The sequence below is a fragment of the Molossus molossus genome, unplaced genomic scaffold (genome assembly GCF_014108415.1).
Source record: "Molossus molossus isolate mMolMol1 unplaced genomic scaffold, mMolMol1.p scaffold_m16_p_9, whole genome shotgun sequence".
Lineage (NCBI taxonomy): Eukaryota > Metazoa > Chordata > Mammalia > Chiroptera > Molossidae > Molossus > Molossus molossus.
The window spans coordinates 64466966-64479635 of NW_023425403.1; the positions used below are offsets into that span (position 1 = coordinate 64466966).

Consider the following 12670-nt stretch of genomic DNA (forward strand, 5'->3'; position numbering starts at 1 on the left):
TAAAAATCACTGAAATTCCATGATAGTAAGTTAGGGGGCCCCAGCCTTCAGAGGAAGAGATATATATACTTATTAATGTACCTCCAAATATAGGGTGGGGCAAAAGTAGGCTTACAGTTGTGAATACAAGAACCATGGAGTTTATTCTTGGATTATTATTTATTAATTATTGCATTATTTTCCATTTGAGCAACCGTAACCCTACTTGTGCTCCATACTGTATACCTCCAATTAGGTGTTGTAAGAATTCACTAAAGAACAATCAATACTAAACCTGGGTAAGAGACTTCAGAACTACCATAAACTAGGATAATAATAAACAATGTAAAGGAGACTTTTCATTTATAGGTTTATAGTCTAAGTCAAGGTTTCTCCACAGCAGTATTATTGACACTTGAGGGCCAGAAAACTGTTTGTGGTTGGGGGTTGTCCTCCATATTGAAGGACATTTAGCAGCACCCCTGACTATAAAGGCACTAGATGCCTGTAGCAACAGCTGCTCCCCAACAGCTCACCCAGCATGTCAATCAAAAACATCCACAGACATTGCCAAGTGTCTCCTGGGGGCAAAATCCCCAGAAAGTAACTCACATCAACTTTATTTTCTTTTTATTTTTGTTGTCTTGTGTGTCCTTATAGTTCTACAGAAAGTTTTAGCTGAAATCTACAAGTGAGATAAAGGTATCTTAGTGGCCTTTGATTACAACTTCACCTTGAGACAATGTTCATGTCCTGTTGATATTTGGCAGCAGATTCAATGGCTTCATCATATTACAAAACTATATCTATGTACCCTTACAGTTTTCTTTGTCATAAGAACTTCCACTAAGAGGCATCATAACCAAATTTTCAAATGGCAGGAAACCATACAGACATAAGTTCATGCAATACAAAAGCACACATGTGAGAAATGACTGCCACACACAAAGCATCTTACTAAAAATAAACAAAGGGACAGGTGTTAAACATCAAATAGAAAGCAAGCCAGAAATTAATACTCCAAGACTTCAAAAGGTAATGCACATTTCTCTTTAACCTGATCCTTACCAAAAAAAAAAAAAGCATTCATTATTTTTCAACCACAGGATGTTGAACAATAATGATTTTCCAGGTTATGTCCAAAGAAATATCAGGTGTTTTATGTTTATAAATACTTACAAACATCTTTATAAGCATGAAACAAGTTTCAGATTAAAAGCCTATATTCAATCCACTTTTTTTGCTTTCATCGCAGATCAATTTAAGAAAAACATTGGTAACTGATAGAATATAGAAAAAAATACCACATAATAGATTTTGATGGCAAGTGGTCTAAAACGCACTTGAGTTTTGTGAAGATGTATTTGTATTTGTGTTGCTTTCCATTTTTGACAAGGTAAGCATTATTCATCAGTATCAATTTATAATCTTTATTTCTGTTGTTACTTTGGCACTAAGTTGCCGTTAAAACAAATACTGTACTCTGCAAGCAGCGGTCTTGAAATTGTCTACAGGAGGCATTTGCTGCTGCTAGCAATAGCCCAGAAAAAATCCTCAGCTTTCTGAGCCTCAGCATTTAGGTTTCTCTTTTTCCTTAACCCAGTTATATAATGTATCCCCAAAGAGGAATATATACCATCATTAAAATAACTCTACATGTTTCCATTCCTGTCAAGTGACTTGTACCCAGGGTACTTATGTCCACTTTAAGAAAAACAACCTGTTTACATTATAAAGTCTTATTTACCAGTGAAAATTCTTCTGAAAGCTAGCATTCAAAATGCTTGAAGCTGCAAAGAGATTTTTCATCAGGTTAAAACAGCTCTCCCGTGATGAATCAAGATTAGCAGATGCTTCAGCATCATGCTGAAGTTGCCGGTTCATCCTCACCGATGAGAATGCTTTCAGCACCTGAGGAGCTGGGTGGGGGATAACGATGCTCTGCTGGGCACACTGACAGCATGCTGGGAGCCTGATTTTTTAAATCAGCAACCCAGACGCACTTGCAATTAGTTGCCCATGGTTCAGTTACATCTTTGATATCCGGAATGATTATATTGCTTTAAATAGCCATTTTAGCAACTTGCAAGATCTCTACACTATCGAATCATCCAAAGCTATCGAAACTAGAGACTCTTAGAGAGTAAATAAACCCCAGTAGGGAAATATACTCAGCTACTAGGTCTTAGGCCTTAAAATTAAAATATTTGATTAAAGATCAAGATTAAAATATTTAACACACAAGTTTTCCTCTTGCTCAAAAATATTATCAGTTAGATTCACAATGTTATAGAAAGTTTGATGGAAAATATGTATTTATATGTAGGCACCTGGTTATTTTTCACTAAGAATAAATGATTCTACACAGTTAGTACAGTATGTAGTAAAAAGTAAAAGTAGAATTTACTTTTAAGTTTATTCTTCTGGAAATGGGAAATATTCCCAGAAAATTGCTTTTTATAATATTTTATGTCTACAACGTGATTAAAATTTTTAAAAGCAGTAGACAGTCATTAAGAATTAATTATAAACATAGTCCTTGCAATAATATTGGAAGCTACCAAGATTTTAATTTGTGCAGTTTTGAAAGGCTAATTTGACTCTATAACCCCGGAATCCTGAAAATGTTTCCAAATCCAACTACAGGAAGATTAACAGCATTCCCTATCCAGAGTAAGAAGGCTCCCCCTAAGGTAGGAGTGTGGAGATAATGCAGCTGCATGTATTCCAACCTCAAAGTAAATGCTGATATTCTCCTTCCATCATAGATTTTCTAAAATGCACTTATGTGGTCTTCAACATCTAAAAATGAGAACTTAGGTCTATCTAGCAATCAAATACTAAAATAAATATACCTAATCTTAGTTGAGTGCTTTTGTTCTTTTTAATCAACTCCTTTAAAAAAAAAAAAAAACCTGAATTTTGAGCTTCTAATAAAACAATTCTATTGTCATATAGCAGTTCATGCACTGAGCCCTCAGACATATTACCATTAGGTTGCTAAATTTACAAAAATATCCCATTTTAAAATCTCATGCACAGCATACAGCTCCCGTTTGGTCACATGCCAGCACAGAAGAGCGATGACACATTATGCAAAGGACAGACAGGGTGCACAGATTTCTTTTTTACTGCAAACCACAAAACTTACCCATTCTCACCATAAATCTTTTGAAAGAGTCTAAGGGATCAGAAAACCAAAAATTAAAACACATGTCTTCCAGTGTGTTATATTTTCTAAATGTTCAACTTTTTTAACTTAAGAGTTTAACAAGAGATGGACAAATCTCAAAAGGTTGTTTCTCCAGTCACATTCTTGATCATGTCTCAAACTGTCATTGATCTCATATCTCAAGGAATTCACATTAAGCAAGATCAAGAGTTTGCTGATTTAACTTGAACTAACAAACCCATAACAAAAAGTCTTCCAATGCCAGGAACTAACACAAAGTTAGATTTGCATCTACTAATTTTATTCAACCTAATCACATTTGCCCATCCCAAAGTTCAACAAACCGAACAGTCATCACACATCAGTTGCATAACATATAAATGCGTTCATTATCATAAAAATGGCCATAAGTACATACATGTAAAATTTAGCAGACAGTAAATAATATTCATGCATTTTAATCAAGGTTGCACTGAACTTTAGAACTATAAATTTACAAAGTCATACACACATAGTCCAAGAAACCGCCATCAAAAACGAAAATCAAGTTAAATGAACTTTGCAATGCCATATTTTAAGAAAAATTTTTACACAAAAATCATACACTCTAAAATAAGAAACAACATAAAACCAAACTACAACCAGACTGTTTCAGAAATGCCTGGACGTGAGAATGAAGTCTGCAAATGTAATCGGAAAATACTCTCATGAACACTGCATTGAGGAATAGTAACATACTCTTCCTTAAGACCAAAAGCAAGGACTGTGTACACACCTTCTTCAACAGGCCTCAAATAGGCAGCCTAGAGATGTGCAAATATGGAATTGCACTTTTTTCCATAAAATGTGCACAGGTTTCCCAAAGCAAAATAGAATTTTAGAGGATACTTCAAAATGGCTCCTGGCATGCATTTGGGCAACACGATGCCACTTTCTCACACAAGGAAAGTAACACAAGACCATCCATCCATTACAAGCAACACCCTTGCAGAAACACACTCTGACCTCTCAACCATCAGCCGTTTCCTGTGCCTAAGCCTGCTGGCCTCCCGGATGGCCTCCCACTTCTGGAAGTCCGCCTCACTGCAGGGACCAGGGGTGAAACTGATGGGAGGCACGGTTGTTCCCAGCTTCCAAGACTGGATCCTACGAGTCAACATGTCATCCTTCTTCTGCCGATTCGAAGGAACTAATACTCTACAGCTATTAATGATACTTTTTTCTTTGGAAGGGCATGTCCTTTCAAGTACAGAGAGAAATTTTGCTTGAATTTCTGGAGGAAGAGTCCAGGGATCAGGGAAAGGGACTGGTTGGTATCTGTCGGGGGCCCCGGATAGAGGCACCTCTTTCTTCTGCGCTGGAATTCGGCGAACAATCATGTCATCTTTTTCTAGATCTGGAAGTACAAGTTCACCTTCTCTGCACTGCAGAATTATATCTCGCTCTACAGGATCATCGTACTGGGAAAATCTTCTGAAATCACTGAAAGCCTGGAGAACACCGGGATTGGCATGGAAAGCCCCAGTCTTTCTGACAAAGAAATCATCATTCTCTAGGTCAGGATCAAGGGCTGACATCTCCAGGTCGCCTCTTCTATACCCTGGTGCATAAGAGAGGTTCTTCCTGCGAGTTATGAGCCTCGGGCCAGCAGTGGGATCAATTTTGGTATTTGTTTCAGAAGATAAGATGTCATCAGAATATGTTTGGAGGGCCTGAAGTAATAAAAATGGACTGAAGCATAGAAAAGAAAAAGGAAGGGAGAGTCTTATTAAGCTTATTAAGGAGAACAGATAATTAGGTAGCAGACCAACTAGCCATTATTGTGTTATTTTAGGGGGCATGGGAGGGAACTCTTGTGTGGAAGACTCGCATTTAATGCCATCATCTGTGACTTTGCCAGATACCACTTAAAGAAACAAGAGCTGTGCCCGGTCAGTGTGGCTCAGTGGTTGAGCATCGACCCATGCACCAAGAGGTCACTGGTTCGATTCCTGGTCAGGGCACATGCCCAGATTGTGGGCCCAATCCCCAGTGGGGGCATGCAGGGGGTGGCCAATTGATGTTCTCTCTTGTCAATGTTTCTATCTCTCTCGTCAATGTTTCTATCTTTCTCTCCCTCTCCCTTCCTCTCTCTCTAAAAGCAATAAAGAGAAAAAAAAATTAAGTCAAACAAACAGGAAAGAAACAAGAGCAGAGTGTACATCCCAGGAAAGGTGGGTACCAAATAGGTCAAGTGATGGAGCCAGAACTAGACAGAGTCCACCACCCTGAGACACAATACAACACTCGCTTTGATCTCTTCCTCACTCCATGAGCCACAATGTCCTCCTCTCGTCCCAGAGAAGCAGCAATGACCTTGGAAAGTGTTAAGAGTTGGTCAGAAGAAGCACTATATGAAATAGGCACCAGTAGGAAGCAGACATTTAAAAACTAAAATGCTCTGAAGCTACGTAAAAGGCCCTGATGACTCTTTTTCTTGTATTTTCCCACCTGACTTGCCTGCCCTAGTGTCTATTTCAAAGGTATTTCCTTTCTCTACATCTCCACACATAGCCCAACTAGGTCCATTTCCCCCGGAGAGCCTTTTACGAATGGTTTTCCAAAAGAGCTGACTATGTTACATGCTACTCTATGTTATCTTATTGGTTATTATGCCAAAGAAGAATACTTAATTCTATAGACTTCTGAGCTTACATGCCCCCACAGAAAGCAACATGTTACACATTATGCTTCTATATACTAAATATTAAGTGAGTAGTTTCATGATCCAACCCGTCGTGGTCAGAGGTTAATGTAGCATCAGAAGCTGGCACGGGGGTTGCATGCCAGACTCAAAGCAGGAAGGCTCATGCAGGCAGGTACACCTGGGCTCATCCGAAGCACCACGGGCTCTCCCGGCCGCACGGGTGTCCCTTGCGTTCCTGGCCCGTCTGGTAGCTATTTCCATCAAGAGTGAACGTCTTTGGCAGTGGCTGTCTAGCCTATGCTCTGCTTTCTGTATCCTACTAAAAAAGTCAGAGCCTGAATCCTCCTCCTCAGAGTCTGGCTTCCTTCTACTGTAGAAAGAGGCAGAGAAAGGGAGGAGAGAGGGAAGACAAAGGATTGGAAAAAAATACATATAACGAAATGATGTCAAGCAACGACTATGTATAGAAGAGGACTGTTAAGATCCAGATCCCAAATTTACATTTAAATCACCTTTGGGGGCAGTTACAGAGGTTCTATAGATGTTGGAGAAAAATGAATCAAGCTCGCTTGTAAAAAGCACACACAGGAGGTACCCAGCCAGGAGATTGAATGATCACTGGACTAACAGAAACAGGCATTAAACACAAACCTGAATCCCTGAAATTCTTTATACCATGGTTTATAAGTTTCCCTTTTTATTCTTTTCCAGTTCACATCTTCTGGGATCCAACATTTGGGAAGAAACTGATCAAAAGTATTCCCTGGGTTTGGCACGATGGGACTTAGCTTTCGTACATATAGATCATCCTTTACGGTGTTGGGTATGCTTGTCTCTTCCTCCTCCTCCAGGTAACATAAGTAGTTTGAAGTTCCTGGTACTGTTGGCCAGTTCTCCGTGTCTGTGCCCCAAGTTCTCCTCTCGTTACTGTTCAAAACACCCAACCAATTAAGATACTGCATGATCAACGTGTGACAGAGAACACAAAAGGCATGCTTTCTGGCTCACAAAGTGTACACCGCTGTAAATGAAACAAATTAGCTTTCATTCTCCCCCTACAGCTCCTAGAACAAAGTGAAGGCATTACCACAGCATCTCATCTTAATTAGAGAATAGCACGACACATGCGGGCCAAAGATAACAATAGGTGTTCAAAGAGAAAACCTGGGGTGTTACTTTATGTATTAAAATCAACTGAATGGACATTTGGACCCAGGAGAAATTTTTCTGACCTCGTCAGTTTGTGTAGCCCTGTGGCTACAGGATCAGCAGGAGAAAATATTTGTGCCCAAGGACAGAGAGTTTTCAAGATGATGTGCTCCAGCCTCTTTTTCACTTGGAATCGAAGGTTGGCGAGGTCATCCAAAATGACATCAGACAACCTTCACTCAGCCTTGGAGTCCGATCCTCTTTCAGAACCATATGCCTCCGGACCGGAAGCTGGATTTGAAAAGTTACACCCTGCTCTGCTAATTTGATGAGAAATTAGAGGATTTTTTCTGTGTCCACTGAGATCAGTCAACACAGGTGGGGGGCGTGAGGGGGGGTAGACACAGCACAGCTGAACACACAAGAAATAATACAGGTCCTTCAGCAAGCTGAAAGATACCAATAAGGCTAAAGCCAGGCATGTAAAAAAAAAAAAAAATCAGCACATCACATGCTAACATGTTAAAATGGAAGAAATATCTTCTAGATATGTATGACTAGAAATGAAGAGGAAAAAAGTTCTCATTAATAAAGTTTAAAATATGATCTAGAAAATATGGTTTACAAAACCATTCCTTTTACCACATTTAAATATCCCAGCAAGTTCACAAGCACAGGAAATCCTGACACTCAGCCATCACAGCGCCTCGCAGTACCTCGGAAACGTCCCATCGGCTTCCGCGCAGACGGGGCTGGCCCAGCTCCTCCTGTTGTCCTCGTGTCTGTCCGGCTTCTTCTTCCTCAAGGGCGCAGGCACGTAGGACGGCTGTCTGCTCTTGTTGGGTAAGAAACGATTGAATGGCAAAGCAGACTTTGGTTCAATAGCCGAAATCCTTCGATAGGACATATCGTCTTTATTGTAATCCTGCATTTTGAATGTAAATTCAGAATCTGTGTCACTTTCAAAACCTGTAGAAATAAAAATCAAAATCAAAGGGCTAAGAATTGGCTTTACTCTCCCGATCATTTGTCTCACTGAAACCCACACTGCATGCCTGCTTCGTCTCTCCCTGGGAAAACCAGAGCTCCACTGCGAACTGTGGGGAATATTTTTAGACATTTGTCCTGAAGTTGTGATAAGATCCATTAGGAGGAACTTGCTTTGCATACTGGAGGTGCTGCGGTACATTCTTCCACTGTTGCACATTCTAAGCAGAAAAAGTTCCGATTCACAGCTGAACCCCTTTTCTTTCCAACGTTCCTTGCCCATATCATTGTTCCCAAAAAATGTTGATGGAATACATGTCAAAGCCTAATAATCCATGTCAATAAAAAAAAAAAAACTTCAAATGAGATATAAAAGTAAATCTAGGGAGACAGTAATTTAAAATAAAGCATGCAGCCATCTAAAATTTCTACGAGGCAAGAGATAAGGGAGGACATAGAAAAAGAAGCAAAAAGCACAAGAGATCATAAAGGGGGTCAGCAGATCCTTCTGAGACCCCTATGAGCAAGAATCACCCCTTAGATATGAGATTGGACCAAATGAATTCTAAAGTCCCAAAGGAATGTCAAGTCTCCTACTAAATGAGAACACAGAAGTCAGGCTTTTTCTAAGAGTGGCCATGGAAACTGTATTTAAACACAAATTCATTTAAACACAGATTCAAAGGAATACACCTTGATACACCTCAAGGTCAGACTGATACAAACACAAATCTGTCTCTTAAAAACAAATAAATAAATGTGCCCTGTGAAAGGCAGGAGGAAAAGAGGTACAGAACACTACTACAGACCCAAGCTAAGTTGTCTCCCTTTCCTGCCCTTGTTTCCTTCCTGCCTCTGTGTATTTGTAAAGAACTGTTTGCTACCCTGGCTTGCTTCCCACCAGGGCGCTCCCAGGCTGACGCACAGTTCCTGAGTCCCCCAGAACAGGGAGTGCTCAGCACACAGAGCGCCTGCAGGGTTAACCTGAGCTCCAGGCGGTCTCCTTGCCTCCCTCCTACCTGGTGGGAATCTACAGTAAATAACACTGAGAATGGCTACAGGTAGTGGTTTAACTTACAGCTACAGCACCCTGGCCAGGAGACCTCTACAGGGCAAAGGAGAGACACGGGGAAAAGGGAGAAATTTAAGCAGCTCATGCCAGGAGGATTTCTAGCCAATGGCAGGGTGCTTCATTTCTTTTTACCACCTCCAACAGTACATATGACAGTGTTAACCATGGTCATCATGTTGTACATTGCGTGAATTTTTTAAGTTATTATTTTTTTATTTTTTAGTCTAGTACAGTGCCCTATATTCTTGATATAGGAGGTTTTGTATAAACCTAAGGATTTGACTTTGCAATTCTTTTATTTATTTATTTATTTTTATTTATTTATTTTTATCCTCACCCAAGGATATTTTTCCATTTTTTGTACAGATAGAGTGGGAGGGAGAGAGAGGAAGGGAGAGAGAGAGAGAAACATCGACATGAAGGGACACATCGAGTGGCTGCCACCCACACGACCAACCAGGGCCGGGGACAAACTGCAACCTAAGTACATGCCCTTAGCGGGAACCGAACCCGGGTCTCCGCTGAGCCAAACTGGCCAGGGCGACTTTGCAATTCTGTTAACCTAAAAACCTTATCCTAAGTTGTGGTGACCATCAATCTTGGCCTATAACCTGGTAGGTGGCAGAATTTTAATACACTGATCACAAAACAAGGATTATCATCCTGGTGGCCCCCAGGCTTTTTTATTACCCCTTAGTTATAATTACCAAGTCTTCCCTTCCACACTCTTTAAAGGAGGTCTGTACTTCTGTTCCCAGGATCAGGAGGCAGTGTGACAGCACCCTCTGTTTTGTCACATGTACCGGCATCCAATCCGATGACTGTCTGGGAAGACCTCGATTCCACACCACAGGACCACTGTCTCAAGTCTGCATATCCCTGCAGTGCCTCAACCCTCCTCCCTCTCATTGTTTGTTGGCCAGATATAAATTGAAACTATCAAATGTTTTAGCTTCTTTAATCAGGACAAAGTAATAGAATGAGTTCAGAATTTCAGCCTCTGTTTTTTACAGCTAAGTTATAAATCGAATTCATTTCCCTAAAACTATTATAATAGTCATCTAGACTATACATGTGTCACACCTAAATAGCAAACAGCCAACAACTGCAGCAGTAATTAGAAAGTTCAACTGCTCCATAGCCATTCATCTTGTTTACTGTTAATTTTTATGTCATTACTCTAAAAGCTGAAGAACTTTTCTGTGACCACGCTTGACTATTTGTTGATTTTTATTTTTGAAAGACAAATGCACTATACATTGCGTTTATGTACACTTACATAAGAACAACAAATGAAGATTGAATTCTAGTTAATGATGTGCATGCTGACATATTTAGGACAAGTGCAATGTACTCTAAAATGCCTCCAAAAATAAGATGGATAAACTAATGCAAAGAGAGAGAGGAATAGGTAGGTGATGAAGCAGGCATAGTAAAATGTTATGGTCAAGTTAGGTGGTGGGTACATGGATGTTCACTGGAATTTTTCCAAACTTTGATGGTATTTGAAATTTTTTATAATAAAAATGTTAGAAAAAATCATGTACTATTAAAACAATAATCAAAACAAACAAGTGAAATTCCTAACAATCTAGCCCAAATTCTCAATTTTTTTTCACATCAATGGTAGAAGCATGGAAATATCTGAAGCAACTTTACTTGTGGTTCCAATCAAGCAAAATTTGAATCACTAGAGGTGTAGCGTCAGAAACATCTCATACCACCCAACAGCCACAGGAGTAAGACTTGCATTTAAATAACTGACTTGACCATAACATTGGTATTTTGAAAGAAGGTCCCTCCCCACAAAAGAATAACTCTCATTAGCATGTTCCTTTCATACTCTGCCCTGGATTCGCTCTGATCCAGACAGGATCAAGAGATGTTTTCTAACACCACGCTTACATTGTTACTTAACCAAAGTTTAGCATAGTATTATATCATGAGAGATAGCAATCATTTCTTCTCTTAGAGATCATTAAAAAGATGTCTGGCCTGTTTTTTTCTTGAGAAATTCTTTTATCTTTTGGGGAAGAGTAAGAGAAGGGAAGAAAGAACAGAACAGGAATTAGAATAGACATTTTAAAATCTTTTTTTTTTATGTTTTGCTATGCCAGTTAATAGGCCTCATAGACACAGATTATTAAACCTGAATCTGGAGAGAAAAGAATCAAAATACATTATCACTGATAAAACAGACCACAGTTAATGGTCTCCTCTTGTCTTCTCTAAAAATTGGAAGAAGAAAAAGTGAAACCTTCACCCCTCTAGTGGTGATACAGTGAAGAAGGAAAGAAATAGTATTTAATTACACTTAAATCTCTATGAAAATCTACTTCTTGGTGAAATTTTTGCCTCAATAGTTTCACCCCATTTTTCTACTCTCTCTCATCCCAAATTTTCTCTTAACATGCAAACTAATAAAAATAAACTGCCAGTCAAAAATGCAACTCACCTTCCCGTCCCCCCCTCAGTGTGGTATCAGAGGAGCAGCTTGTGAATGACCTAGACCCCAAAGAGTCCAAGCTTTCAAATGAATCTTCTCTCTTATGGTTGCCTGGAGGAACAGGAAATTCTCCCCGCTCAGCACACCAGATATCCCCGTAACCACTGTCCCTGCCACTTCTTTTCAGGCCGCCGGAGTCCTCAAGTACCTAAACAAACAGGGAACAGAATGATGAACCTCAGAGAGAAGGGGGGAGGGGTTGGGAAGAGATTAACCAAAGAACTGCATAATCCATGGACACAGACAATAGTGCATGGGGGTGAAGGCATGGGGTTGGGAGGGGTGTAGGAGCAGGGTGAAGGGTGTCATTGGGGGGGGGGTGAAGGGGGCATCTGTAATACTTTCAATTAAGATTAATTTTTTTAAAAACAATAATAAGTTAGCATAAAATTCCAAAACTGTAATCAACCATTACTTATTTGCATAGCTCAAGCTGTGCTTTATTTGATAGGTAAGGCCATGAGGTTTCCCTGTTAATCAAAAAATCTGATGGAAAAAAATCAGAAAATAAATCTGTTTTCCCAAAACTAATGGTTGGTCCTCATGTAATAATAAGGAGATACTCAATATTACTTAATAAGGTAGTAGAGTCTTTATAAAAATAAGGAAAGGGGGAACATTTTAATGAGAAAAAGCCACTAATTAAATTAATATACTAAAATCAATGATTATTTAGTTATTTGGCAACAAAAAATAATGGAGTCAAAGAGAATAATTGACATTAACTTTGATATACAAAGAAGGTAAACTAATTAAATATACTCAGCCTACTTTCAGCAAATATTTCAGATGATATATATTAAACAAATAAAAAATTAAAAAGTTCCTTAACAGAAAGTTTAAAAAAGAGAGGGCAAGTATAGCAGGTATACATGTCACAGAAATTTATTTCTTTTCACTGATAATGAAATCTAGACCTGAACCAAGAAAAGCAGATTTGCTGACATACAAAATATTTTCTCTGGATCTAAATAAAGTATCTGCTTGGCTAATGTAAGAGATATATAAAAATATGGCAAATGTCATTAACCGCAGGTTTATAAATCATATAGCGCTTACACAAAATAAGTGTTTTTAACTAATATTCTTCTATGAAAGTAAATAACAAAATACAACTAG

General features: G+C 39.1%; 1 protein-coding gene across 9 annotated transcripts in view; it reads right to left on the bottom strand.

Annotated features, from left to right (window-relative positions):
• LMO7 (LIM domain 7) overlaps positions 1–12670 on the bottom strand; it is a 173802-nt gene that overhangs the window by 43975 nt on the left and 117157 nt on the right. For 6 of the 9 annotated variants that reach the window (XM_036250203.1, XM_036250202.1, XM_036250201.1 and 3 more), the window contains 6 exons: positions 11501–11699; positions 7703–7955; positions 6489–6764; positions 6016–6207; positions 4157–4882; positions 3131–3160 (listed from right to left, as the gene is read on the bottom strand). In XM_036250203.1, the coding sequence (XP_036106096.1) occupies positions 3131–3160; positions 4157–4882; positions 6016–6207; positions 6489–6764; positions 7703–7917 (1439 nt within the window). In that variant the 5' untranslated portion in view covers positions 7918–7955; positions 11501–11699. The remainder of the gene's footprint in view (positions 1–3130; positions 3161–4156; positions 4883–6015; positions 6208–6488; positions 6765–7702; positions 7956–11500; positions 11700–12670) is intronic. The other 3 variants (XM_036250209.1, XM_036250207.1, XM_036250208.1) reach the window with 2 other exon arrangements.